Source organism: Dermochelys coriacea, chromosome 3 (assembly GCF_009764565.3).
Source record: "Dermochelys coriacea isolate rDerCor1 chromosome 3, rDerCor1.pri.v4, whole genome shotgun sequence".
Taxonomy (NCBI): domain Eukaryota; kingdom Metazoa; phylum Chordata; order Testudines; family Dermochelyidae; genus Dermochelys; species Dermochelys coriacea.
Window position 1 is genome coordinate 163,712,474 of NC_050070.1, and position 26,610 is coordinate 163,739,083.

At 41.8% G+C, this 26,610-nt stretch overlaps 2 protein-coding genes across 2 annotated transcripts in view; one reads left to right on the forward strand and one right to left on the reverse strand.

Annotated features, from left to right (window-relative positions):
* The window catches only part of IARS2 (isoleucyl-tRNA synthetase 2, mitochondrial), a 53,263-nt gene extending 46,693 nt beyond the window's left edge, over positions 1 to 6,570 (reverse strand). Inside the window, 4 exon segments of the mRNA XM_038395327.2 lie at positions 2,967 to 3,121; positions 5,042 to 5,139; positions 5,142 to 5,163; positions 6,290 to 6,570. Coding sequence (XP_038251255.1) covers positions 2,967 to 3,121; positions 5,042 to 5,139; positions 5,142 to 5,163; positions 6,290 to 6,514 — 500 coding nt within the window. The 5' untranslated portion in view covers positions 6,515 to 6,570.
* A 74-nt stretch (positions 6,571 to 6,644) lies between these two features.
* On the forward strand, positions 6,645 to 26,178 carry BPNT1 (3'(2'), 5'-bisphosphate nucleotidase 1). Its single transcript, XM_038395221.2, is given in 12 exon segments — positions 6,645 to 6,889; positions 13,172 to 13,299; positions 17,685 to 17,789; positions 18,194 to 18,301; positions 19,094 to 19,142; positions 20,971 to 21,009; positions 21,012 to 21,060; positions 22,010 to 22,082; positions 22,409 to 22,442; positions 22,445 to 22,602; positions 24,034 to 24,139; positions 25,498 to 26,178. Coding segments are annotated over 11 exon segments (990 nt in total). The 5' UTR covers positions 6,645 to 6,889; positions 13,172 to 13,179; the 3' UTR covers positions 25,647 to 26,178.
* The last annotated feature ends 432 nt before the right edge of the window (positions 26,179 to 26,610 follow it).

Below are 26,610 nucleotides of genomic sequence, written 5' to 3' on the forward strand. Positions count from 1 at the left end.
ATAATCACGAACAAGAGTCGTAGGAGTAAGCTCTACACACACACACACACGCACAGGAATTTTATTTAACCCTAAAATGCAACTCCATCTGGAGTAGGTATATGGTAGCTAACCAAGATGCAAGTCAAGTATATATAGCACCATACAAACAGAGAAAAGGCATCCATTTTTCTAATATAGCTAAATCCAAAACGATCTCCCCATGTACCACATTATTTTAAAAGCATTATTTTAAACCACCACCACTATCAGAATAGCATAATCAACATGGGTTTGAATATTATGTCCTTTTAAAATTTAAACTACAAGCCAACTTAAATGGAAGAAATTTCATTGCACGTGTGACTTAAATCGTCCGAATGCTTATTATCCCAAACACCTAGCAATAACTAAGAAAGTTATTGGAGAGAACAGTTAAGTTCAAAGCAAGTGAATGATGTATCATGTTTTCCATAACTGCTTTGCCAGTGCATACAGACTCCAGTTTGCAACACAACCTTTTCAAGAGATGTGAAGTTACATCAGCACCTAAGCTACATAGTCTAAAGGGCGCATTGACTATAATTGCCAGTCATTCCACTGCATGACAAAACCGTTACCAATAAAACCAACTACAACACATGATCAGACCACTTTCCATCTAAACCATCATAAACTATCAGAAGGCACCACCTACACAGTTTCCCAATATTATACATGGTTTGGGGGGAAAAAACAAATGTGTTTTCATAAATTCCAGAGCCAGAAGGGACCATTGTGATCTAATCGGACCTTCTCTATAGCACAATCCATAGACTTTCCCCAAAATAATTTCTAGAGGATTTTTTTTTTTTTTTTTTTTAAGAAAACATCAAATCTTGATTTAAAAATTGTCAGCGATGGAGACTTCGTCGCAATCCTTGGCAAAATTTACAATGGTTAATTACATTCATTGTTAAAAACGTTTCCAATCTGAATTTGTCTAGCTTCAACTTCCAGCAGTTGGATCACATTATTCCTTTCTCTGCTAAAGAGAAAAGACAATTATTAAATATTTGTTTCCCATGCAGATACTGGTAGACTATAATCAAGTCACCCGTTAACCTTCTCCTTGTTAAGCAAAACAGATTGAGCAATTTGAGTCTATCACTAGAAGGCTTTTTTCCCCAAATCCTTTAATCACTCTCATGGCTCTTCTCTGAACCCTCTCCAATTTATCAATATTCTTCTTGAATTTTGGGCACCAGAACTGGACAGCAGCAGTCCCACCAGTGACAAATACAGAGGTAAAATAATCTCTCTACTCCTATTGAAGATTTGCCCATATATGTATCTGTAACAAAGCGGAATTTTTTTGTAATATTTTTATCAAGTCTATGTGTGCCTTTGTTTCCTCTATATACTGCATTATTACCTAGCAAAGGGACTGTTTGCTCTTAGGACAGGCTAAAACACAGGTGTGAATGGTGCTCAGTTATCTGTGGCCTTAGGTCCCATATCAATGGAGCTCTTGAGAAAACAACGGCAGATCCAGACTGGACATGGACACCTAGCAACCAAGGATCCAAAGAGATACAGACTTCCCTGCCTCTCTGCACCATGCACAGCTGCATCTCCCTAGCTCAGGAACAAAGGACTGGGGGAAAGGGCTGGTGTGAAGTAGAAGTTAGATGTCGGCTGAGGAAAGCAATTATGGGTACACCTGGGAGTCTGACAAAGAAGAATGGATAGATGGAGAGACAGAGCTTGAATAACTTGGATTCACTACAGCTTGGCTGGGCTCCCCAGAACAGACTATGCTTTAATCTTCATTTTTCTATGCTCACCTAAAGACTTTCTATGCTGTGCTCCATTTGACTAATAAACCCTTCTGTTTTGACAACACTGTATGAATGGCATTACAGATGCTTGCAGAGATGTATTGATCCATACAGAATGTACAAGTCTCCTTCAGGAGTCTGCCTCAGTGGGACTCACTGAATAGAGCTCATCATCTGAAGCGGGAGTGCTGATGGCTAAGAGGTCCAAGTCTAAGGAGATGGTGAAACCGTGGGACTTACCCTGGAGGAAGAGTGAGACCCCTTGACACTCCAGACTCCTAGAGACTGTTCTAAAACTGAGGCCGTAGAACAAATCCTGTGGATCTATGACAGCATCCCAGGATCACATTAGATCTTTTGGCCACAGCATCACAGTGGGTGTTCTTGTGAAGCTGATTATCCGTCACAACCCCCAAGACTTTTCCAGAGTTACTGCTTCCCAGGTAGAGTCCCCCATCGTGCAGGTATGTTCTACATTCTTCTAGATGTATATACATTTAACCATGTTAAAATGCATATTGTTTACCAAGCAATCCAGATTTCTCTGAATCAGTGACCAGGCCTCTTCATTATTTATCATTCCCCCAATTTTTGGGTCATCTGCAAACTTTATCAGTGGTGATTTTATGTTTTCTTCTAGGTTATTAATAAAATGTTAGGGCCAAGAACCAATCTGCGCTACCCTATTGGAAACACAACTATTCAATGACAATTACCCATGTTCCTGATCCCCATAACAATCCAGATTAGTTCAAAAACATTAGGGAAAAAAATAGTCTTCTTTTCAAAGATATTTTTCTTTTTAGGTTCAGCAAGTCAGCATACAACTTCAATAAAAATTGGATACAATACTAATTTCATGTTACAGACCTGAACTACATTAGAATCCCAGATGTACATTACCTTTAATTCCCTCTTTCCATCTATAGTTATTACAACTTATAATGTGTTCATACAAACTTGTACTTGATGAACCCACTTTACAAAGGTCTGCAGATCAAGTATCATCTAATAACCAAGGTGTTCCTCACAAAATTTCTGAAATTAAATTGAAAACACACAAAAATAGCAAAATAATATTTCACTGAAGACTCAAAAACAACTTATAGAATACAATTATTTAAAGTCAGAAATGTTTCTAGGAAAATTTTGCAAAGGATAGTTTACCTCTGTCTAACCTCCATCGGTGAAAGATTTTGAGTTTCTTTGAGTTCTGACAATGCTTTCAATTCAATGGGCAACCCATGACAATCCCAGCCTGGTACATAGTGCACTTTATAACCTCTCATCATATGGAACCGATTAGTGATGTCTTTCAAAATCTGGAAAAATGTTAAAGCCAAATGTTATTTTTGATAAAAAGAAAAGGAGTACTTGTGGCACCTTAGAGACTAACAAATTTATTAGAGCATAAGCTTTCGTGAGCTACAGCTCACTTCATCGGATGCATTTGGTGGAAAAAACAGAGGAGAGATTTATATACACACACACAGAGAACATGAAACAATGGGTTTATCATACACACTGTAAGGAGAGTGATCACTTAAGATAAGCCATCACCCACAGCAGGGGGGGGAAAGGAGGAAAACCTTCCATGGTGACAAGCAGGTAGGCTAATTCCAGCAGTTAACAAGAATATCAGAGGAACAGTGGGGGGTGGGGTGGGGGGGAGAAATACCATGGGGAAATAGTTTTACTTTGTGTAATGACTCATCCATTCCCAGTCTCTATTCAAGCCTAAGTTAATTGTATCCAGTTTGCAAATTAATTCCAATTCAGCAGTCTCTCGTTGGAGTCTGTTTTTGAAGCTTTTTTGTTGAAGTATAGCCACTCTTAGGTCTGTGATCGAGTGACCAGAGAGATCGAAGTGTTCTCGAGTGGCTATACTTCAACAAAAAAGCTTCAAAAACAGACTCCAACGAGAGACTGCTGAATTGGAATTAATTTGCAAACTGGATACAATTAACTTAGGCTTGAATAGAGACTGGGAATGGATGAGTCATTACACAAAGTAAAACTATTTCCCCATGGTATTTCTCCCCCCCCCCACCCCCCACTGTTCCTCTGATATTCTTGTTAACTGCTGGAATTAGCCTACCTGCTTGTCACCATGGAAGGTTTTCCTCCTTTCCCCTCCCTGCTGTGGGTGATGGCTTATCTTAAGTGATCACTCTCCTTACAGTGAAAGAAAAGGAGTACTTGTGGCACCTTAGAGACTAACAAATTTAACAAATTTCTTTTTGAGAATACAGACTAACACGGCTGCTACTCTGAAACCTCTCCTTACAGTGTGTATGATAAACCCATTGTTTCATGTTCTCTGTGTGTGTGTATATAAATCTCTCCTCTGTTTTTTCCACCAAATGCATCCGATGAAGTGAGCTGTAGCTCACGAAAGCTTATGCTCTAATAAATTTGTTAGTCTCTAAGGTGCCACAAGTACTCCTTTTCTTTTTGCGAATACAGACTAACACGGCTGCTACTCTGAAACCTGTTATTTTTGATATAATTGTTATTACCACTCTCATTCCCCTACATATTAGCATGATATATAAAGTAACATACAGATGTCATATCCACAAAAACAACAAGGAGTCCGGTGGCACCTGAAGAAGTGGTTTTTTACCCACAAAAGCTTATGCCCAAATAAATCTGTTAGTCTTCAAGGTGCCACCAGACTCCTTGTTGTTTTTATACAGATATCTTACTGATTTTGGTGAACTCTGCAAAACTCAAGCACAATCAGGAGTGTTAAAAATTAAGTTTCAGCCTTCACATTTATGTTTCTTATTGCATGTTATAGCACATCATAAGAACCTCTTGATCAACGGACAACCAAATTTTGCACAGCTGAAGGCCACAGTTTGCAACTACACAGGGGCTTGAGGGTTACACGAAGTGGAATTATTTTATTATGGTAACATATTTCTGAAGTCACTATGCACATAATACTCAAACTATGCATCTAGCAGTTTGCTGGGACGAAGTAGAAACTGGATTTACTTTGACAGAATGAAAATAAGTTTATCATCTGAATACCAACGTGAAACTACAAGTACCACACAGAGCAATTTGTTATTTTCATTGTTACTGTATATGCTTAGCCATTAAATAGAAAAGAAGGGCCCTATACTATAAAATAGTGAATATACTCAACTTGCATTTACTTCAATGTGAATTGAGAGTGCACTGCACCTTACAGAAGGCATATAATACCTTAAACATACTACTCTTATACTTACCTTATTTAACGCGTGTCCAACATGAGGGTCTCCATTGGCATACGGTGGCCCATCATGAAGGCAAAATTCATTCTTTGTGTTCCTTTGTCTTTGCCATGATATAGTTCTGAAAAACCACATTTCTGTACAGACAATATGAAAACATTTAATTCATTATATGCTTGCATTTTAGCATTTCAAAAAAATCTTTTCATTTTAACGTCATTCCAACAGTCAAAAACTAGGAGGAAGAATTGCTCGAACTCCTCAAGTGAAGACTCTCCTCTCTGGGGTTTAATTATCTTGTAAATTACTTGGCAACCTCCACTACTAAGCTAACAATATTATCCCAGTTTTCTTAATTAAATAGACCACTTAGTTGGCCAGATTTTTCTTGGTATAACTCCACTGAAATCAAAACAACACCTGGGACACATATGGTTCATGATTAATATTCATCAAGCTTTATGAACCAAAATCTTCTGTCTTCCTCAACCACTAACTCAAGATGAACTAAACTGATAGGGAGACAGGTTTGTAGGAAGCTCCTGTGAATGCATGTTTTAAGAAGGTTCTCAGCCGTTTTTTTCCTGAGGCCCCAACATGCTATTAAAACCTCCAGGGCCCACCTGTGCCACAAAGACTGTTTTTCTGCATATAAAAGCCAGAGCCAGCTTTCGGGGATAGCAAGCAGGACAACTGCTGGGGCCCCACACCACAGAGGACCCCGCAATGCTAAATTATTCAGGTTTCGGCTTCTACCCCAGGTGGCGGGGCTCGAGGCCTCAATCTTCAGCCCTGCATGGCAGGGCTTTGGCTTTCTGCTCTGGGCCCCAGCGAGTCTAATGCCGGCCCTGCTTGGCGGACCCCCTAAAATCTGCTTGCGGCCTCCCCAGGCCGCCCCAAGTTGAGAACTGGTGCGTTAAACAACTGCAAGTTGACCACTTGTTTTACCATTTCTCCCCTCAGTGTAGGGCTGCACGAGCGAACGATCATAAACTCATCTTCTAGCAGGGATATTACTCTGGTCTCCTGCTAGTGACAGGTTTTAACGTGTGCGTCAGATGTTATACGGGTGGGGCTTTGTGACACAGGTCACCTTCCAGGGCTAAGCCAGACTCATTAGAAACCGCTCGCTGCGAGAAGACTGGGAACGACATGAATCCCCCTGGCCGCATAGTCCAATGCTGGGGGGCTGCAGGCCGCGCGGATGGACGGTGCCGAGCAGGACAGCTCCCCACGAAGCCCGCGGGCTCCCGCGCGCGGTACCTGCTGTATCTCCACCTCGGCCTCGGGCTGCAGCCTGCCCGGCAGCTGGGCGGGGAAGCGGCTGCGAGGCAGCAGCACCGTCTCCCGGTACTTGGAGTCCGCGCGGCTCTCCGAGCGCGGCAGCCCGCTGTTGGCCCCGGAGGCTGCCGAGCGCGCCCAGCCCCAGGCGGCCCCCGCCGGGGCCCCGCGCCTGGCTAAGGAGGGCGCCCTCCGAGCCCACAACATGCTCGCGGCCTCCCCCGGCTCTCGCCGCGCGCTCCGGCGGCGCTTCCGGCTCGGCTACGGAGAGCAGCGAGGGCGGGACGGGCCGCGGGGAGGGACACGCCGCCTTGAAAGGCGTTTCTCCGTCCCGTAGAGGAGGGAGGGCTGGAATGTTGGGCGCCCCCGGGGTGGCAGGGACTATTGTGCCCATGAAATCATCCATGCGTGTCCTCTGGGTGGGTCAGCTGCATGGCGCTGCTGCCAAGCGTCGCACAGGGTGAACTTTAGGACCCAGAAAGTTTTGGAGGCGTAGGAGGGTTACTGGGTGAAAAGGAAGGAGCAGACAGGGTACCGCCCAGAGGAAGGAGCCTGCTTTCACTGCTGCCAGTTGAACCTCAGGTATTTTATTCTTTATCCAGGGTCTGTGTTTCATAGATGAAGTGAGCTGTAGCTCACGAAAGCTTATGCTCTAATAAATTTGTTAGTCTCTAAGGTGCCACAAGTCCTCCTTTTCTTTTCATAGATACTAGTTACATATATGTCAGCGTGTGAAAGTTATAAATGGGGGAGGAAAATGTCCAGGACTAGGAGGGATTTCTGAGGGGAGAAAAAAGGAACAATTTTGCTTGAAAGACAGTTAAATGTTCTCATTAACCCCGTTGTTTGCTGTGTATCCACGCGTCTTGTGATTTTAAGGGGTTCTCTCTATTCTGATTCTGTTTGCTAAGATAATCATACAAGTGAGAATAGTCAATGCACATATGTATGAGATTTTTAAGCACAGATCCCATCTGGAAAAGCACAAGACAGAAATAATTCGGTTGATTATTTCAATTGCTTTATTAGTATCTGCTTTAGTATGTGGGGGTAAAGGAATTATTTTAAGGGGGGGGAGTTCCTTGATGTTTAAAAATAAAGGTAAAACTATGTTAGATCAAGTAAAAGTGATAAAAACCTAAAATAAATCTTTTTAAAAGTTCAGCCTAAGATATTTTTTCTCAATCATCTTTTCGCACTGGTTTGTTGTTATAGAACTGCTCATGAGTGGAAGGCTGTTGCTGATTTTTTTCAAAAACAATCATTTTAAAGGGATGGGGGGAAATTGAAGGAATTTATTTTGATAGTGGAGGAGCAAACCATCTATACATTATGTAGATTTTGGAAGCATAAAAGGAAAAAAAAACTATGTTATGGGCTACTGCCTTCGGCAGTGTCTCTTTAAACAACTGCAGTTTATTGCTCAATAGAAGCAAAACTGAAATGGATATTGCTGAGAACAAGGAAGAGGGTAAGAAAGTGAACCAGCTACACCAAACGAAGTAGGGTTTTTGTTCTCCCTTATAACACAACCAATTATTTTAGTGGATACAACAAAAATGAGATCCATCTGAGCATATGGTGGGTTTGCCACCCAAAAGCCATATCTACCATTTTACAAAAGTAGGCCCTGATACTGCAGACATACCATTATTAGCTCAATGAGACTACCCACAGGAGTAAAGTTAAGCACGTGCATAGGAGTGTCCAGGCTTTGGGCTTTATGCACATGTGTGCCACTACCAGTTCAGCTGAAGTGATGTTAACACAGTGAGAGTCTTTAGCCTGGTCTGTGCAGGCAAAGAGACACATATAACTAAGTGTATTTTTTACATCAATTCCATTAAATCAGTGCAAAACTTAAAGTGATTTGAAAATCCCCTGTTAAGCCTGGCATATGTTGGTTTATCTTGTGTCAGTAAATTTACGGGTGCAAGTTAAACTGATAAAAATGGTTTTGTGTGTTGTTTGGGCAGTGCTGGTCCCAGGATACGTGAGACAAAGTGGATGAGGTATATCTTTTACTGGACCAACCTCTTGTCCTTTCTACCAACAACTTTTAGGCTTCGCAGAGCTCTTCCTCGGATCTAGAAAAGCTAACCAAGGTGTCACAACTAAATACAAGGTGGGGCAGATTGTTAAGCACAAGAAGTTAACAAGTATACTTGAGCGTAAGCTTTTGTGAGCTACAGCTCACTTCATCGGATGCACGCAGTAGAAAATATAGTGGGGAGATTTTATATACACAGAGAACACGTGTGTTACCATACACACTGTAACAAGAGTGATCAGGTAAGGTGAGCTATTACCAGCAGGAGAGGAAAAAAAACCTTTCGTAGCGATAATCAAGGTGGGCCATTTCCAGCAGTTGACAAGAACGGGTGAGGAACAGTAGGAGGGAAAAATAAACATGGGGAAATAGTTTTACTTTGTGTAATGATACATCCACTCCCTGTCTTTATTCAAGCCTAATTTAATGGTGTCCAGTTTGCAAATTAATTCCAATTCAGCAGTCTTTCGTTGGAGTCTGTTTTTGAAGTTTTTTTGTTGAAGAATTGCCACTTTTAGGTCTGTAATCGAGTAACCAGAGAGATTGAAGTGTTCTCCGACTGGTTTCTAAATAACTCTTGACGTCCGATTTGTGTCTATTTATTCTTTTATGTAGAGACTGTCTGATTTGGCCAATGTACATGGCTCGTTCTTCTCATACCATAAATATGACAATATTTAAATACAATACTGTAAATACTGAGCTCAGTAAATAAAATATAAAAAAAATAATATCCTGAGGCAGTGAGTGCTACATGTCACATATGTTAAAAATTGACATCTTAGCCATTTTATAGATATTAATTTTAGTTACCAAAGGCTTCAAGTCCTATAGACCTAATTCTCAATAGCAGCTGCAGGGAGAGTCAGACTTTAGCCTCAGTCATTCTGACCACATCTTCCAGCTAAATACCCTCCAAAATCAAATGTATGCGGGATTAGTAATAATAGTCTAGTATTATATCTTTAACAATTAAAAGAGGAAACCCAGTGGCTTAGTAGTCATGCTCTGCGGTCTGAGATCTTTGTTAGACATGCCAAACTTGGTCTCTTGCTTTTGGGGCTGGCGGTGACTGGATATGCTGCGGAGGCTCTGGAAGGAAGCAGCTGATTAAGAAGTGACAATCACAAATTCTAAAGAGAGTCCCACCTAATCCTTCTCAACCTGAGGGGTGCCTGGGAAGGGCGCAATCTAAAGACTGTTTGTCACTTGGAACTCAAATTGAGAGAGAACTAGAAAAAAAGGCATTTAATTTAAAAGGGTAGATTGTCTTAAATCAGTGTTTCCCAAACTTAGGACACCGCTTGTTCAGGGAAAGCCCCTGGCGGGCCGGGCCAGTTTATTTACCTGCCGCGTCCACAGGTTCAGCCGATCGTGGCTCCCACTGGCCGCGGTTCACCGCTCCAGGCCAAGGGGGCCGCAGAAAGCGGTGCGGGCCAAGGGACATACTGGCCGCCACTTCCCGCAGCCCCCGTGGGCCGGGCACAGTGAACCGCGGCCAGTGGGAGCCGCGATCGGCCGAACCTGCGGATGCGGCAGGTAAACAAACCGGCCCGGCGCACCAGGGGCTTTCTCTGAACAAGCAGCGTCCCAAGTTTGGGAAACACTGACTTAAATCAAAATGATGTAGGTGCCAAACGTGACTCCATATTTGCGTTTGATATCTGTTTGCACTAAAAGTAGGCAGTGAAACTTTTGTTATTTATGAAGATATGGCATATCATCCCTAAAGCTGCAGCACTTACTCTCTGTGCACAGAATGAATGGAATGTAAATGAGAGAGAACTGGTAAAAAGGCACTTAAGTTGTTAACAGGGTGAATTTATTTAAATCAAAGTGATTTAAATAATCAATTTTAATAATAATTTAAATCAGTAAGCAGGAAACCTTGTTTTGCATTTGTACTTTTTAGTTAGTTTCCTAAAGAAAGGTTGATTCTCCTTTGTTGGTAACCATTAAAATATGCTGATTTGCAACTAAATACAGCCTTCATGCTAAATTTGCTAACCCAGGGCATATACTATGACGGGGCAAGGCCAATGGCTATAGAAAAGTAGTGGGAGATATATACATGTTAGCTCCAGGCTAAACAAATCCCTGGTACCAGGATAAGTGAAGTGCAGCTGCTCCAGGTCAATTAAGACACTTGGGGCCAATTAAGAACTTTCCAGAAGGCAGGGAGAAGGCTAGGTTGATTGGGACACCTGAAACCAATCAGGGGCTGGCTGAAACTAGTTAAAAACCTCCCCGTTAGTCAGGTGGGCGTGCATGTCAGGAGCTGTGGGAAGAAGTTGCGCGGTTGGAGAGACTGAGTAGTACATACCATATCAGACATAAGAAAGGAGGCCCTGAGGTAAGGGTGAAGTGGAGCTTGAGGAAGTGAGGGCTGCTGTGGGGGAAGTAGCCCAGGGAATTGTACATGTCATGCTTTTAAAAGGTCAGCTACCATAGCTGATACCTTTAGGGTCCCTGAGCTGGAGCCCAGAGTAGAGGGTGGGCCCGGGCTCCCCCGCCAATCTTTGCCCCCTGATTAATCACTGAGACTGGGAGACAACAGAGACTGTGCAAGGAAGGATAACTTCTCCTCACCTCCCTCGCGGGCTTATGATGAAAATGGCTCAGTAGACTGTGACCCTTTTCTCTAGAGAGAGAGAAGGGCTACGTGCAGGATCACAGTGAGCCTCTGAGGCTAGCAAAATCCGCCAGGAAACACGGGACTCACGGAGGCAAGGACAGAACTTTGTCACAATACACATACATGTGCTTTTATTCAAGCAATTATAAGTTGATTTTTACATTGTTTGTTAGAAAATGGTGAATGATGCATTTCTTATTTAACAGATTATAATATTTTTGCTAGTGATTTGTGTTAAGCTCTGTTTGGGTGGAAATTGGAATTCAATTAAAAATGCTCCAAAATAGCATTTTCAAATAGTTTATTAGGTAAATAAAATGATTTAATGTAGATGAATACATAAGGGGGGGGGAGTTTAAAACTGATATATTAAACAAAGGAAGTATTTATTATCTGTAGTTTGTGAAATTGAACTGATTGTTTCTGGTCACCATGTCCTTCCAGACTTCAGAACTCTCATCTTCTCACACCTACTTTTTATTCATAGATTGGAAGAGGAAAACACACTTTCTTGCTTTTCCAACTCCTATTGGTTTCTTAACTTTGAATGAACTAGTTTTGAACTGAACTAGTTGAATAAATGGAAGTGAAGAAAATGTTCTCTTTGCATTTTTCAGAAAAGGCTACTGCTGGTTGAAAGTTGGTTTAGCAATTCAATAGTCTCTGGTTTCAAGTGCTTAGCCAGTGGCATCCACTAGTTCTGTGGTTCGACTATTAAAAAAATTGGGAGCAAACATGTACTGCTTACTATTTTTTATTTAATTTAAATTATTTTAATAAATTATAATAAGTTTAGGCTTTAACATGGTTATGTTCAAATTTAATTTTAAATAGTCTTTTTTAAATGTATGTTTAATTTAAATAAAAAAATCTGATTTAAAAAAAAAAGTCAATTTTTATCCACCCTCTTTGACAAAACAAGGCAATTATTATAAATGTGCTTTCCATCAAAGGACCGCAAAGTACTTTGCTGATTAATTAAATCTCACAACACCCCTATGATGCAGGAAAGTATTATTATTCATATCTTTCAGATAAAGAAAATGAGACATAGGCAAATTAAATCATTTAATCGGGTTTCTACAGGAAATCAATAAGTGATCCAGAAATAGAACCCGGGAATCCTAATTCCTAGTCTTCCTGTGCTTTAACTACAAGAGCATGCCTGATAGTGTTCAAGTTAGAAGTGAAGGGCTATAATCTGATGTAATTTTGGCATTAATCTGTGTAATTTACATGACTCTAGGTTTCAGTTGCAAATTTAGTATTATCAGTAGAGTTATCAGACTATACTGGGTTGTTTTGTTTTGGGGGTTTTTTTGTTCCCCATTTCTACATGGTATTTTATTGAAATCCATAAAATTCCATATACTAGACACTTAGCATTACTAGCCACTTCTGCTCAGGGTACATCAAGATTTAGCCAGCCCAGAAAATTAGAAGTATCCTTTTAGTGAAGTGAGGGAGTAGGAATGTGTGTGTAGTCTGAGAGATGGAGAGGAAAGAAAGAGAATAAGGGAGGGAATGTGAAGAACATAGACGGGGAATAAAGAGCAGGGAAATGGGGGCAGTGAGAAGTTGAGGGTGATTGGAGATAAGAGAAGTGGGAGGGACAATGGGGAACAGGGTAACAATGGAGAGGCAAGGAGAGAGAATGTGAAGGGAAATGTGAGGTTGCAGGAACAAGGAGGGAAGATAGAGAAACAATGCTAGTTCCTGCAGCCAAGGAGCTAGGAGAGTGTAAATTCACCTACAAGAGTCATCTAGAGAAGGACTACCACCTCTGTTTCACGATACAATGCCTCTCATTATGCAACCCTTTTTTTTTTTTTTTTTTTTTTTTTTTTTTTTGCATCCATGTCACATTGTAAACTACAAAAATTACTGCCTTCCACCTTGTTAACACAGGACTACAGTCAGACCTTGGTTATCCGAACCTTTCATTATTTAAAGTGACCTCCTATCCCCAAACTTATAATCATTTAATTGAAAAGTCTCCTACTTACCCAGATTAGTTCAGTATCCCCTTTTGAATCAGCTACCACAAAAGGTTTTACTTTTATATAAATAACACTTCAAACTCTACTCCTAGCATAACCTAACCTTCCCTTGAATGTTAATACATGAAACCCATGATGTGTAGTTCTCATTCACAAGATCGCTTTTTGATTCTCTTCAGCACTTGATATGGCTTCTTCTCCAACTGTGTTGATGCGCCTAATGGCCTCTGCGTATTCTGTTGCGCACAGAGCTGGAACAATTGTCAGAAATGTGATGGCTGGCGGAGACCTGGGCATAGTGGAGAAGGTACTTATTTTCCTTCATACTGATCTCATGTCTGTTAAGAACACTGAGTTTAAAAACAGCCCAAGGAGTTCTTTCTGAAGATCAGACAGCTCCCGCACAATTGGGGGGAGGGAGTGCTGCGACAGACTGACAATATCCTGGTATACTTTAGTGAATTAGGTTTAATACCTTTGGTGACCATTATATTCAAAATGCAGTTGTGTATGTGTTATTGTGGAGTTGTATGTAACTCCTCTAGGAGGAGGGGGTTGCTAATGTCCATCCTTTGTTACCCATCCTTTGAAGCCACCCCCTGGAGAGGTTGGCATATATGAATTCGCACTGGATTCTCCAGGGACCAACAGACAAAAAAAGGATATTTGGATAAATAGCCTGGTTTTATCTGGCTCAGGTTGTTCTGCCTGATCCAGCAAATGGACAGGACCCCTGGGTCATGGGGGCCCCAATCCTGAGTGTAGGGTTGGAAGGACTGGGCCTACTGGAGCCCCATAGGGTTGCCAACTTTCTAGTTGCACAAAACTGAACACCCTAGCTCCGCCCCTGTCCCAAGCCCCGGCCCCCGCTCACTACATTCCCCCTCCCTTGGTGCGTCGCTCTCCCCCACCCTCACTGACTTTCAGTGGGCTGGAGCGGGGGTTGCGGTGTGGGCTCTAACCGGGGATGCTCACTCTGAGGTGGAGCCAAAAATGAGGGACTTGGAGTGTGGGAGGGGGCTGTGGGTTGATGCAGAGGGTTGGGGTACAAGAGGGGGTGAGGGCTCTGGGCTGGGGGTGCTGGCTCTGGGGTGGGGATGGGGATGAGGAGTATGGGGTTCAGGAAGGTGTTACCAATTGGGGGGGAGGGCTGAGGGTTGGGGCTTGGGGTGTGGGTTTACCTCAGACAGCTCCCGGTCAGCAGCGTAGCATGGAGGCTAAGGCAGGCTGCCTGCCTGTCCTGGCACCCGCGCTGTCCCTGTCCTGGAAACAGCCAGCAGGTCCGGGTCCTAGGCTCCACGTGCCACTCTTGCCGGCAGGTAATGCTCCCACCAGCTCCCATTGGCCAGAACCCCATCTTGGCCCCATCTCTAATCTTGTTGCAGCATTTTATATAAGATGCAATAACCAACTCTCCCACAGATTCCTGGTCTCCTAGAGTGTTACCCAACTGACAGCAGTTGCCAGGCTGCTGTATCCTATTTCAGTGATTTTCTTTAAATGTTCTTACAGTTTTTTCTTCTTCCGTTTCTTTTTTTCCCCTAGGCAATTGAGCATCCTCATTATAAAATATTTACACCTTTTTTTTTAATTGGAGTGATTTTGATTTAATGGTTAGTCTTTGAATGCTTTGTTTATGCTTTTTTTTTTTTCATTTGAAAGAGAAAATATCCTATTCAAGTCTAATTGCAAGTTCTTTCAATGTTCTAGTAATGTGCTTAGTTATCGTAACCACAGAGAGTCATAGATCAATAGCTTGGTAATGCTATCACGCGATCATCTTACTCCTGGTACCATGTAATAAATGTGTGTTCTAATTCAATTACTATGAGTCTTAGCATAAAGTGCATTTGAAGCCTAAGAAATAGAATATGCACCAGAAGTAGGCCCTTGTTAACAGACTCTTTTTTTTTTTCTTTTTGATCGTTTAATGTCATTGCCTCCCTTCTTGTTACTCTTCTATCTTACCTTTTTCTCTTTTAAACGTAAAGTCCCCAAAGCTTTCTACCTCATGTCCCCCCTTACCCTTGTCTGTGCACCCCCCCGCAACTCTGGGAGAGGGGGACACAGACGGGCAAGGGAGCCAAGGCTAGGGCCACAGCGGGGGGGGGGGCAGGTGTGGTGCCAGGTGTCTCTCCTCTCCCTGCCCTCCATGGGGACTGGCCCGGGCCCAAGCTGCACACCCTTGAATGTTCTTCTGCTTCCAACAGTTTGGGGACCTCTGGTCTAACCTGATCCCAGCCTCTTCTCTCACTCCTTTGGTATATATGACTTTACAAAGAATCCTGTTTGACTCATTTTGTTGATAATGAAGTATTTACTAGACACCTGCTAGTCAGAGAAATAAATCTACTAGCTAGAGGTCAGTAAAAGAGAAGAGGGCCTACGAATGACAACCAGGGATAATGCAGTGGAGAGAAGTCCATTACATTATCCCTGGTTGTCATTGATAGGCCCTCTTCTTTTTTACTGACCTCTCCCATCCCTACCTCTTCCCTGCTGGATATCCTGTCAGGATGCTGTTGCAGGATCATGCTAAGAGGTTCCAACTTTCATATTTGTTCTCGTCACTAGGTGTCCCATAAACTTGAAGCTCCACCTGTTTCCACTTCAGGGTGTTGAAAGATGGCTTTTCTCTCCCAGTCTTCTTTATCCCAGGATCCTCCTGCCTGCTGCGATGGGCTGGCAATCTTTGCTACTCTTCTCTTCTCCTAACCTCTGATTGGGACAGTCTTGGATAATTATTTGTATTACAATAATGCCTAGAGGCTCCAGCCAAGACTAGGCTCCATTGTGCTAGGCACTGTACGTGCCTAATAAGGGATATCCCTACCCTGAAGAGTATATAATCTAATAGACAAGAAGCAAAGGATGTGAGGTAGGGTTATTAGTGCCATTTTCCAGATGGGGGAACTGAGGCACAGAGAGATTAGTGACCTGTGGATCCAGGGATCCACAATAAATTCAAATCGCTTGTGTCCCACTCCAGGACCTCAGTCACAAAACCAACTTTCCTCTTTTCGCTGGCAGAGAGATGAATTGGATGGCTGAAAAGGTTTCCTCTGTCTCTAACTCTTGTGATTCTATGAACCAAATCCTGAAATCCTTATTCTCACTGAAGTCTGTCAGTGGGAGTTTTGCATGTGCAAGGATTACAGGCTTTAGACCTATATTGGAACAGCAATACTAAAAAAAAAAAACTGCCAAACCAATAAAGATCTCTTCCCCGCCCCCCAATAATCATAGAAGGCCGAGTCCTACAAAATAATTAAGAACAATGTCAAGGGAATTATTTTAGTAAATGTGATTATCGTTATAACTTTCCCCATCTTGTTTAATATTCATTCAAAAACTATACAAAAAGACAATGCTGCTAACTTGCACTTTAGTAGCCTGGCCTTTGCTAATCCACTATGAGTGATCCTTAGACTTCAGTGGTTTGTGGGATGTGGAAAATGTCTGCAGACTATAGATAAAATGGGTGTAACTTTTGTTTTTTTTAAACAAATTCCTTATAGATTAAAAAAAGCTTTTCTACAAAATATCATGGCCCCTATCCATCGAAGTCTGTATCTATACATGAATAAGATTAATTATTTTTGGCTTTATGCACTGAATCAAAATTTCATTGTATTATAATAATAAATAAATTTCATCTTATTATGCTTTAAGAAATTTGACATACAGGAAAATGTTATGAAAATACATTTGAGAGTAGAATTCTCACCTTTTTGTGGTTGTAAAAAATTATTTCTGAGTGAGCCGTTTATCCAAGCAGTTGTAAGTAGCTGCATTTTCCTAAGCAGTCAGTTTTTACAGTGGAAACCTTGTGCATCTGAATAATGCAAATTGACAATACTAACAGAAGTTATAGCAACTTCCTTCTCTTTTGGCCTTCCCAAGGAACAGCTCCCTAGTCATCAACATGTGCAGAATGCCACTTGTCTCCTCACATGTATAAACATCTTCAAACAACTAATGCCTCCCTAATCTTTCCAATATCCAGTCCAAAAAAATTGCCCTCTTGGGCCTGACCATCCCATAAGCTGCATACATTCACTCCCATTGCCTTCTGTGTGAGTTGCATGCACACAACCTGAAGGATGAAAGATCCCTCCGCTTTACTACCAGGCCCTTCTCCCTTTTTCTTTACATCCCTTTGCTTGTTTAGCACCTTTCCTCTCAGTGTCCTTCCATACATCAGCTCACAGCCGGCATAACAGCCCTCTTCTCTGTGGCTCCTGCCTCTTCAACTTGCTGTCGTTTCCGTAGCATGCCAAAACATTTCCCCCCTTATTTATGTCTTTTAATTTCTCTCTCCTTCTCTTCTTATGTATGTTTAACTTGATAAATGTACTACATGGCTCTGTGAAGTGTTGTATACTTGTATGAATGTTCTCATACAAAATAAGGATGTTTTGTGCTGAATCCACAGAGAAGGTACAACACATGCAGCATTGGAACAAGCTTCCTCACACTGCCCTACCAATGTATTTCACTCCTGAGACAGATAAGAGAGAGAACTCAGTCTCAATGACCTATTCAGTCCTTGGCTTCTCTCAAGTTGGTTAATTGGGATGGTGATTTCTGTGACATGGATCCTTCTCCACTAGGAACTGGATATCAGTGATCAGTGCGATACAGGCCGCTGTGTTGTTTTAAAGTAGAATAATTCCTTCCCGTCCTTTGCAGTGTGGACCCAACGACTTGCAGACCAAAGCCGACCGACTGGTACAAATGACCATTTGCTCTTCACTGGCACGGAAATTCCCCCGAGTGACAATCATTGGAGAAGAGGTGAAAACTCTGTTTATCTAACATCCTGAAAATGTAATTTGCCACTTATGATTTACGTTTGTCATTTGCAGGCTTAAGAGAGCCACATGTTCTCTTTAATTTTTATCTTCCTTCCCAATTCCCCTTCCCTCAGCGTTAGTCTCATCAGAGGAATTGCCAGCAAATCCAGTGATTGGAAGGCAAATCCCAAATCCCACTCTCACGCCTGCAACCAGGCCAAGTTAACCTGGGATAAAGGTAAAGGCTGGCACGTGGCTAAAACCTAGGGAGTGGCTGTATCACTTTGCTCCGCTGTATTTGCAGTGCTAGGAATGGAACCATATTTGGGAGCTGCAAAGGCTCACACACAGTGCTCTCTGGCTGTTGCCTGTTTCCGTTAGTGTCTTTTTGTGTCCTTTTCTCAGGACCTGCCCTCTCATGATGTAGATGAGGAGCAGATTGAGAACGGTCAATGTGAGGAAATACTGAAGAAAGCTTTTCCACCACAATACAGTTCCATTAAAGAGGAAGAGGTAATAAAAATGTTACATCCCCATATAGCTTATTAGTCTTGCCTAAGAAAGATCCAAGAAATAAAACTGATAATTTTGATATTGTTAGCTTATCTTTTGGTTTAAGTGAAAATACTTCCTTTTTAAATTGAAGGTGACAGAGTGACAGCCCTAAAAATGGAAGCCCTCTAAATATCCACAGAATCGGTGTGGCATTGGCAGCAGAACTGCAGGTTTCTCTGTAATGTCCCATGAAAGTGTATCAGATCTATACTAAAGGGACTGCCTTTAGGAGTAAGAGGGTAGTTTAATTTCCATGCTCATTGACTCCTTGTATGCAGTGTTGTTGTAGTCATGTTGGTCCCAGAATATTAGAGACACAAGGTGTGCAAGGTAATATCTTCAGTTGGTGAGAGAGACAAGTTTACAGAACTCTCATTCAATCCTTGACATCTCTACTGAGATTGCAAGCAGCATTGCTAATTAGTGCAAGTGGTGGTGGATTGATGTTAGGTTTTAAATGTGGACGTCTTTCCGTGCAAAATGGATTGAGCTCACCAAATCCACATTACATAGCCAGCTGAATAGCTGGTGAAAAGTCTAATATCTCTTTACAAATCCTTGGAGCTGTCCAGTCCTATATATAATAAACATTTATTTATGAACACGAATGTCATTCTTTTTGCACTTTAAGTGTAAGATTTCTTAATTGTGAAGTTTATCCTCCTCTCACTGCTGCTAACTATTATACCAATAATTTAATTTCCGTGGTTTGTGTTTTCTCTTGTGTTGTGTGCATTTTTTTTTTTTTAGCTTGTTGTGTGGGTTGATCCTCTGGATGGGACCAAAGAATACACGGAAGGTTGGCTTCACTTTTGCGTATTTGTACTGATTTGAAAAATTATTTCAGTTTAATAAAAGTAACATGAAAATTGCTAGAACATTCTAGAAGCTTATCAAACTGTAGTGTGCATAGTCCATCAGAATAGATAGAAAATGTTGGGAGGGAAAGGATTTTGTGAACATTTTTTTTTTATGTTAGACTGGTCATAGCACTAGAAATACTATAGGGAACCATCTGCACTGGTGGGGAGGGACTAGGTGACATAATAGTTCTTTTCTATCTCTAATTTATATAACGCTGTGATCTCCCACTTACAAAGTGGCCTGCGGAACAAGAGGCCTGGAGAACCACTGAACTAGAAAAGAGTGGGTAGTGAAGTCATTGAGAAGGGTCAGACTCAAAGTCGGAATTTTTTTGGTTAGATGAGCATGTAATACATATATTTTGGATCCTGCTTACAAGTCAGGAATAAGCAGGATTCTTAATTGCTTCGTATCTGAAAAAAGAAAATGTCACTTAGCTTTGTTGGGCAAAGAAGGATTTGTCACTAAGTGGTTTTCCTGGCACTGTTTTGGGGTTCTCTTGTCCATATAAACAATTTGAGCTCTGCTGTCCTGATTCATGACATTTCCAGAAGCCCACGCTGGAATTATGCTGTTTGTTTTACAGTGTATATTTTCTACTAAATGCTCTGTTGGTACTTGCCTGCAGACACCCAGGTACAGTTCCACATAAAGTTTTCAGCTAAGATCACTTGAGTCTCCAAAAGTGTCTTCCTTGACAAAAAGTTTGTATAAGTTTTTTTTTTTAACAGTTGTTATGACTCCTGTAATCCCATTTCATAACTTGTATGAGATTTTATTCACATTAGGCACCAGCTCAAACCTAGCAACATCCTGAGTGCCTTCCACTACCTTTGACTTCCGTGGGAGTTGAAGGTATTCACACTTCACAGGATTGGGGCCTTTTCTTTTCTTTTACATATGTTTGCTTTGGATATTCATTAAATGGCTTTTATTAATAGTAATCTTTTAATATCTGATACATTGTCTCTCTGGCTTTTCTTTGCAAGGGGAAGGATCAATGAATTAGAGATGGGAAAGACCTAAACTTGTATGATCCTACAATATTTGTGTCCCCATCATTGAAAACACACAGATGTTACTACTGTATTTATATTCTTCTTTTAAAACAACATAACTACTTTTATCATGGAAGTAAATTTATTTTTATAGAACATTGGGGTCCAATCCGTCAAGCACTTATTAGGCTTCTCTGAAAAAATCTGCAGTGCCACTACCATATCCTCCTGTGGCATCCTGTCATAAGCAAGACTGTGAACTCTGTGTCAGAGAATTTTTTTGTTTTTTTGTTTTTTTTAATTGTGGGCCTGTATAACATCTGGCACAATTGGCACTACTGTTTACTACCAAGCGCCTGCCGATTCAGGCCTGTGGTTTATATGAATGTTATTTACATAGTACTATGTAGTGATAGAATTTTTTTTCATCAGAGACTTCCTAATATTAACTATGCATGTTGGCTCAGATTGTCAAAAGTGACTAGTAATTTTTGGATGCCTCGAGTTTTGGGCATCCAATTTGAGACATCTTAACAGGGTCTTATTTTTCAGAATACAGATTGCTCAAGAGTATCAAATTGTCTCAAGTTGAGCAACTAAAAATGAAGGCATCCACAATAACTAGTGATTTTTGCCAATCTTGGCCATTACAAATATTTTCAAATAATTGAACAAAGATAGAGGATTGTGGGTTTGCATGAGGGTTAGGTTTTTTTTCTTACTCCCATTTTCAAGCATAACTGAATAATAATTACTACTTCACAGGTCTCCTTGACCATGTAACAGTTCTTATTGGAATTGCTTATGAGGTAAAGCAATAGCAGGAGTTATTAACCAGCCCTTCTACAACTATAGGTAATAAATGCATTGATTTTGCTTGCGAGCACTAAATAATCTGTAACTGTCACTTCTAGGACACATTTCTAGTTCACACACTTTTTGCTCAACAGTGCTTGACCTACAATACATACCACACTTCACTAGCTAGAGCTAATGGTGTAATATAAGGAACTATTGATCTGTGTGCTTGTTGATGATAGTTTCTTGGAACTGAATTCCAAGGACATGCAAATAACTCCAACAGCTCTCTATCCTTTTTGGTAACAAGGCATTACACATATTGTAGCTAAGCTGTCACATGAGTGTAAAACCCATGATATCTTGCTCCAGGCTGGTGGTTCTTTGGACGCATTGCAGAAGTGACCTGTTTAGATTCACAGGGAGATTCCAACCGCTCCACTCTGTTAATGCAGCTTGATGACTGAATCCTGAGACATCATTAAGCTGGGCCTTAGAAGGCACCAGGTGTTTCTCTGGCTTTGTCTATACTATGAGCTCTGGGTGTGATTTCCCCTGCATGCGTACACATAGCCACAGTAGCACAGCAGAGGCATGGCTTAGCTGCCCGAAGTACGTACTGGTTTCAGATGGGTTTGTACCCACCACGGCTCCCCTGTGACTCCACTCCCGCTACCCTTTCTGTCGCAGCAACATTGCTATTTATACTCATGCTAGCTTGATGAGAACTAGTGCAAGTACATGTACGCACCCACAGGAATCACACCCCCAGCCAGTATTATAGACCTAACCACAGTTAGTTGCAGCTGAGTTACAGAATGTTACCAAACCCAGTCCCATATGTCCGTCCCTCCAAAATGGGGGATGAAGAGGATTAACTATAACACCGAATAGCAAAATTCAGGGACAATCCAAGGACACAGAATGGGAGCTGATTAGGATTGGGCACAGCAAAGAAAAGCTCATAGTTGGTATATTACACTGAAATAATTATGATGCTTTTCAGTTCTGTAATATCTGATGCAAGGATTTCAAAGAGACTTACAAATGTTAATCCATTATCACAAAGACCCTATAAGGTGGATAAGGAAGAATTATTATCCCCATTTTACAGTCGAGTGAACTAAAGCACAGAGACTTGCCCAAGCTAAATAATTTGCTCAAGGTCACACAATATGTCATTCAGTTAGCTGGGAATAGAATCCAGGAGTCCTGGCTTCCTGCCCTGTGCTTCTGTTACTAGAACTCACTTCTTTTCCATTGCCACAATTTACACTTTTACCCTCTAAAATGAATCTAATAATGAAATAAAATGTCTCCAGCTATTCCTTTGTGCTCATATTTTTAAAAAAAGTGTTGTATGCTGTGGTAACTATAAGCCTTGGTTTTTGCATCTTCTCTGTAGGCAGGAGCAGATGCCGTGCTGGGTAGGACAATCTGGGTGTCCTAGGTTTGGGTGCCTTTGGATTTCAGCTGAAAGAAGTGCCAGCTGGGAAACACATCACTACTACCCGTTCACACAGCAATAAGCTGGTAAATGACTGCATTAGTGCAATGAACCCCGATTGTGTGGTGAGAGTTGGAGGTGCAGGAAATAAGGTATGACAATCCAATATTTTTCTTTGCTAGTGGTAAGATATGACAACTTTGTAAAGAGCAAAGAATTTAGGGCCAAATGCCATCCTTATCTCAATAGGTGCAAAGGGATGCCTGGCAGTGGAACTGGTGCCTGGAGAGGTAGGGCAGGATTTGGTGGAGATATAGATATAGGGAATGCTTCCCCACTCCATAGTGTGGAGTCCAGTGCTCTTGGGGCTCCTTGCCTAGCAACATGCAGGGGGTGTTTGAGGGAGGGAAGGGATAGAATATCTGTAACCACTTGGAGCCTCTGGTGCTCTTACCAAACCCATATGGAAGTGTGCAATAGGGCTAGAAAGGCCTTATAGCAGTGGTGGGCAAACTTTTTGGGCTGAGGGCCGCATCTGGGTGGCGAAACTGTATGCAGGGAATGGGGTTGGGGTGCGGGAGGGAGTGTGGGGCATGGGAGAGGGTAGAGTGTGCAGGAACAGCCTCAGGGAAGGGGGCTGAGGTGCAGGAGGGGGCTCGGGGCAGGGGTGTAGGAGGGGTCCGGACTGCGGGAGGGAGCTCAGGACAGGGGGTTGGGCGCAGGAATGGTGCGGGGTGCGGCGGGGGCTCAGGTCAGGGGGTTGGGGTGAAGGAGGTGCGAGGTGCAGGCAGGGAGTTGGGAGGTGGGGATGCAGGAGGGGTCCAGGCTCTGGCCCGGTGCCACTTATCTAAAGCCGCTCCAGGGTGGCAGCGGTGCATACTGGGGCCAGGGCAGTCTCCCTGCATGCCTGCCCTGGCCCCACGCCGCGCCGCTCCGGGAAGCGGCCAGCACCACATCCTTGCACGGCCCCTGGGGGAGGGGAGGCACAGGGCCATGGTTCCCCGTTCCTGGCCAATGGGAGCTGCGGGGGTTGGTGTCTGGCGGCAAGGGCAACGCATGAAGCCCTCTGGCCCCCACCCGCACCCCTCCAGGGCCCCAGGGATGTGGTGCCGGTTGCTTCTGAGAATGGCATGGGGCCTGCGGCACCATGGGGGGGCAATCCTGCGGGCGGGATCCAAAGCCCTGAGGGGCCAGATCCGGCCCGCGGGCCGTAGTTTGCCCACCCCTGCCTTATAGGCATGTGAGGATGGTTTCCTCTCTGTTCGTCCAGGCAGATCTCCTCAGCATCCAGCCAAGATACATGAGTTGGATGCCAAGGACTAGATTTGCTTCCTGTAGATTATATTTGAGACAATGAAAAATGGATCACTTTGGATGGTAACAGCTATGTGTTTTTTGTAGACTTTTAAGATTATTAAATTTTTAAAACCTGAAGAGGAGTCTTTGAGACTCCTCCTTCTGGTGAGGCCATCAGAGTATGTGCAGTATCAAACTAACCCAATTCTACTCCCATTGAACTCCTGTTCTATCTTTTGCATGCCTGGGGGTCATACGAAATGACTGACATTCTTCATCTGTAATAGATCATTCAGCTTATAGAAGGCAAGGCTTCTGCTTATGTGTTTGCTAGTCCTGGGTGCAAGAAGTGGGATACGTGTGCTCCCGAGGCTATTTTACATGCTGTGGGAGGTGAGTTAACAATAATCTTCATAATTCTTTTTTGAGAGAAGTTGAAGTTACAGTAGATTTTTTTTCTAATGTTTATGTGCACAAGATAGGTCATATGTTATATTTTCATAGGACCAAGGTGAGTTCCATTATGCACATTATTGGCAGATAACTTCTTGACCTAAAAGCCTGTGTATATATGGAAGAACAAAACAAAGCACCACCCTTAAGCACTAAAGGCCTGGTCCAAAGCCCTTTGAAATCAGTGGAACAATTCCCATTGACCACAGTGGGATTTGGATCAGGCTCTGGATTTGCCAGTAGAAGGCAGTATAATTTACCTTGTCTGCTTTTATTCAAGACCCAATACAGTTACTAATTTTGAGAGAAAAGAAAAGGAGTACTTGTGGCACCTTAGAGACTAACAAATTTATTAGAGCATAAGCTTTCGTGAGCTACAGCTCACTTCATCGAATACAGACTAACCGGCTGCTACTCTGAAACCTGTAATTTTGAGAGGTTTTAGAGTAGCAGCCGTGTTAATCTGCATTCGCAAAAGAAAAGGAGTACTTGTGGCACCTTAGAGACTAACACATTTATTTGAGCATAAACTTTCGTGAGCTACAGCAAATGCATCCGATGAAGTGAGCTGTAGCTCACGAAAGCTTATGCTCAAATAAATGTGTTTAGTCTCTAAGGTGCCACAAGTCCTCCTTTTCTTTTTACTAATTTTGAGATAATACAAAAAACATTCCTTTTAAAACACATCGGTTTTACTACTACTATTTTCCAACTGACAACTTCCTTTGCTGCTTTATTGTTTTCCTATACAATGAGGTCTTTTCCCAATTACTGTAATTATTCATTTGTTTTCTGTATATGCTCACTGTGTGTACGGAGGGCATCCTATAATTCTTCAAAAACAACAAAACTGTTGGCCAAATCCTGTAGTCCTTGCTCGCAGCTGCAGGATTTGGCTCCAAATTTGAATTAATCCAATGGGTAACCCAGTAAAATCACTACCTTACAAACAGCATAAAGCCACTGTGCCTTGGTGAAAATATAAATTATGAAAAGGCTTGTTTGAATAAATATGAATTAACTTTAGATCAGTGGTGGTGGTCAACTTTTTCTGCTGCCCATCTTAATGTGTAAGAGGTTTCTTCTAGCCACTAAGATCAAGTATAGTATTGGTTTAATATCGTGTCAGGAGATTGTATCTTGCCGTTGCAAATATAAAAGACTTGATCTTCTACATCTATCTGTAACAACTATGATTCAAAGGAAAAGAGAACCAGTAGGTGTTCTATTTCAGGAAAAATTCAGCTGCTGTGCTTAAATGAACTGGGACCAATAACACATTCATATATTTCTTGCAGGCAAGTTGACTGATATCCATGGAAATCCTTTTCATTATAACAAGGAGGTGAAGCACATGAATTCAGCAGGAGTCCTTGCAACGTTGAAAAACTTTGACTACTATGCCAGTCGTGTTCCAGAGAGCGTTAAACAAGCCCTTGTGCCTTAAAAGAGGAAGGGAACTTCCTCTGGGCTGTGAAAAAAACATTAACATAATATTTCAAGCTAACTGCCAAATGAGCTTGAAAATTTGTTTTATGAAATCTGAGCCTAGATTCATTCTGATATTGTGCTGATTAGTGATTTGTTTTAGAAATTAGTGTACAGAATGTCTAGATACACTGCTAAATCTGATTGTTTAGGGGGGAAAAACCAACAGTAGTTTTAACAGGTGACAGTTTTTCAATATTCACAGTAGATTTTTTTTTTCCTTCCCTTTTTGTAAGTAAGGAACCCAGGGAAAGTTCTGTTCTTGTGAATAGATTTTGTGCAATTTATACTGTGTACATTTGTATCACATAATAATGTCCATAGTCCAAATCTATTTCCTTAACTTATTTCAGGGCACGAAACCATAGCCTGAATTTGCTCAACATCTTTTGTTGTACATAGGCAGCAATACTTAGTTCACTTTATATATTGACAAATAATTTGTTTTGGGTCCAACTGCTTATAATAAAGTTACTGTTATTGATTCTTAAGCATGACATGCTTCCTTTTGTAAATAGCAGTTTTTGACTTTTTTTTTTTTTTTAACATTTTTCAGCATGTGGTAACTTTTATTCTTGGTGTTTGGCTTATTTCTCTCTGCTTTCAATGAGGGTTTTTGTAGCGGATTAGGTTTGTGGGAGATAGTGCTGAAGCAATTTCTTTGCTACAGGAGTTAACTCTTCACACACAGGCAGCTGAATTTTGATTATATATTTGATAGTCCTAGGATTTTGCAGCGGTTTCTGTAGCTAGCAGAACTAAGGTCTTTGCATTTCATCCTAACTCTGGAGGGTTCATATGTGTATTCATTTCTAGTCATAATTCGGTATGCAGCTTTTAAAAGTACAGTTGCTACAGAGTCACTGACAGCCCCTGTCTCTGGCAAAGGCCCAGCACATCAACAGCAAGGCACTCTATTGGTG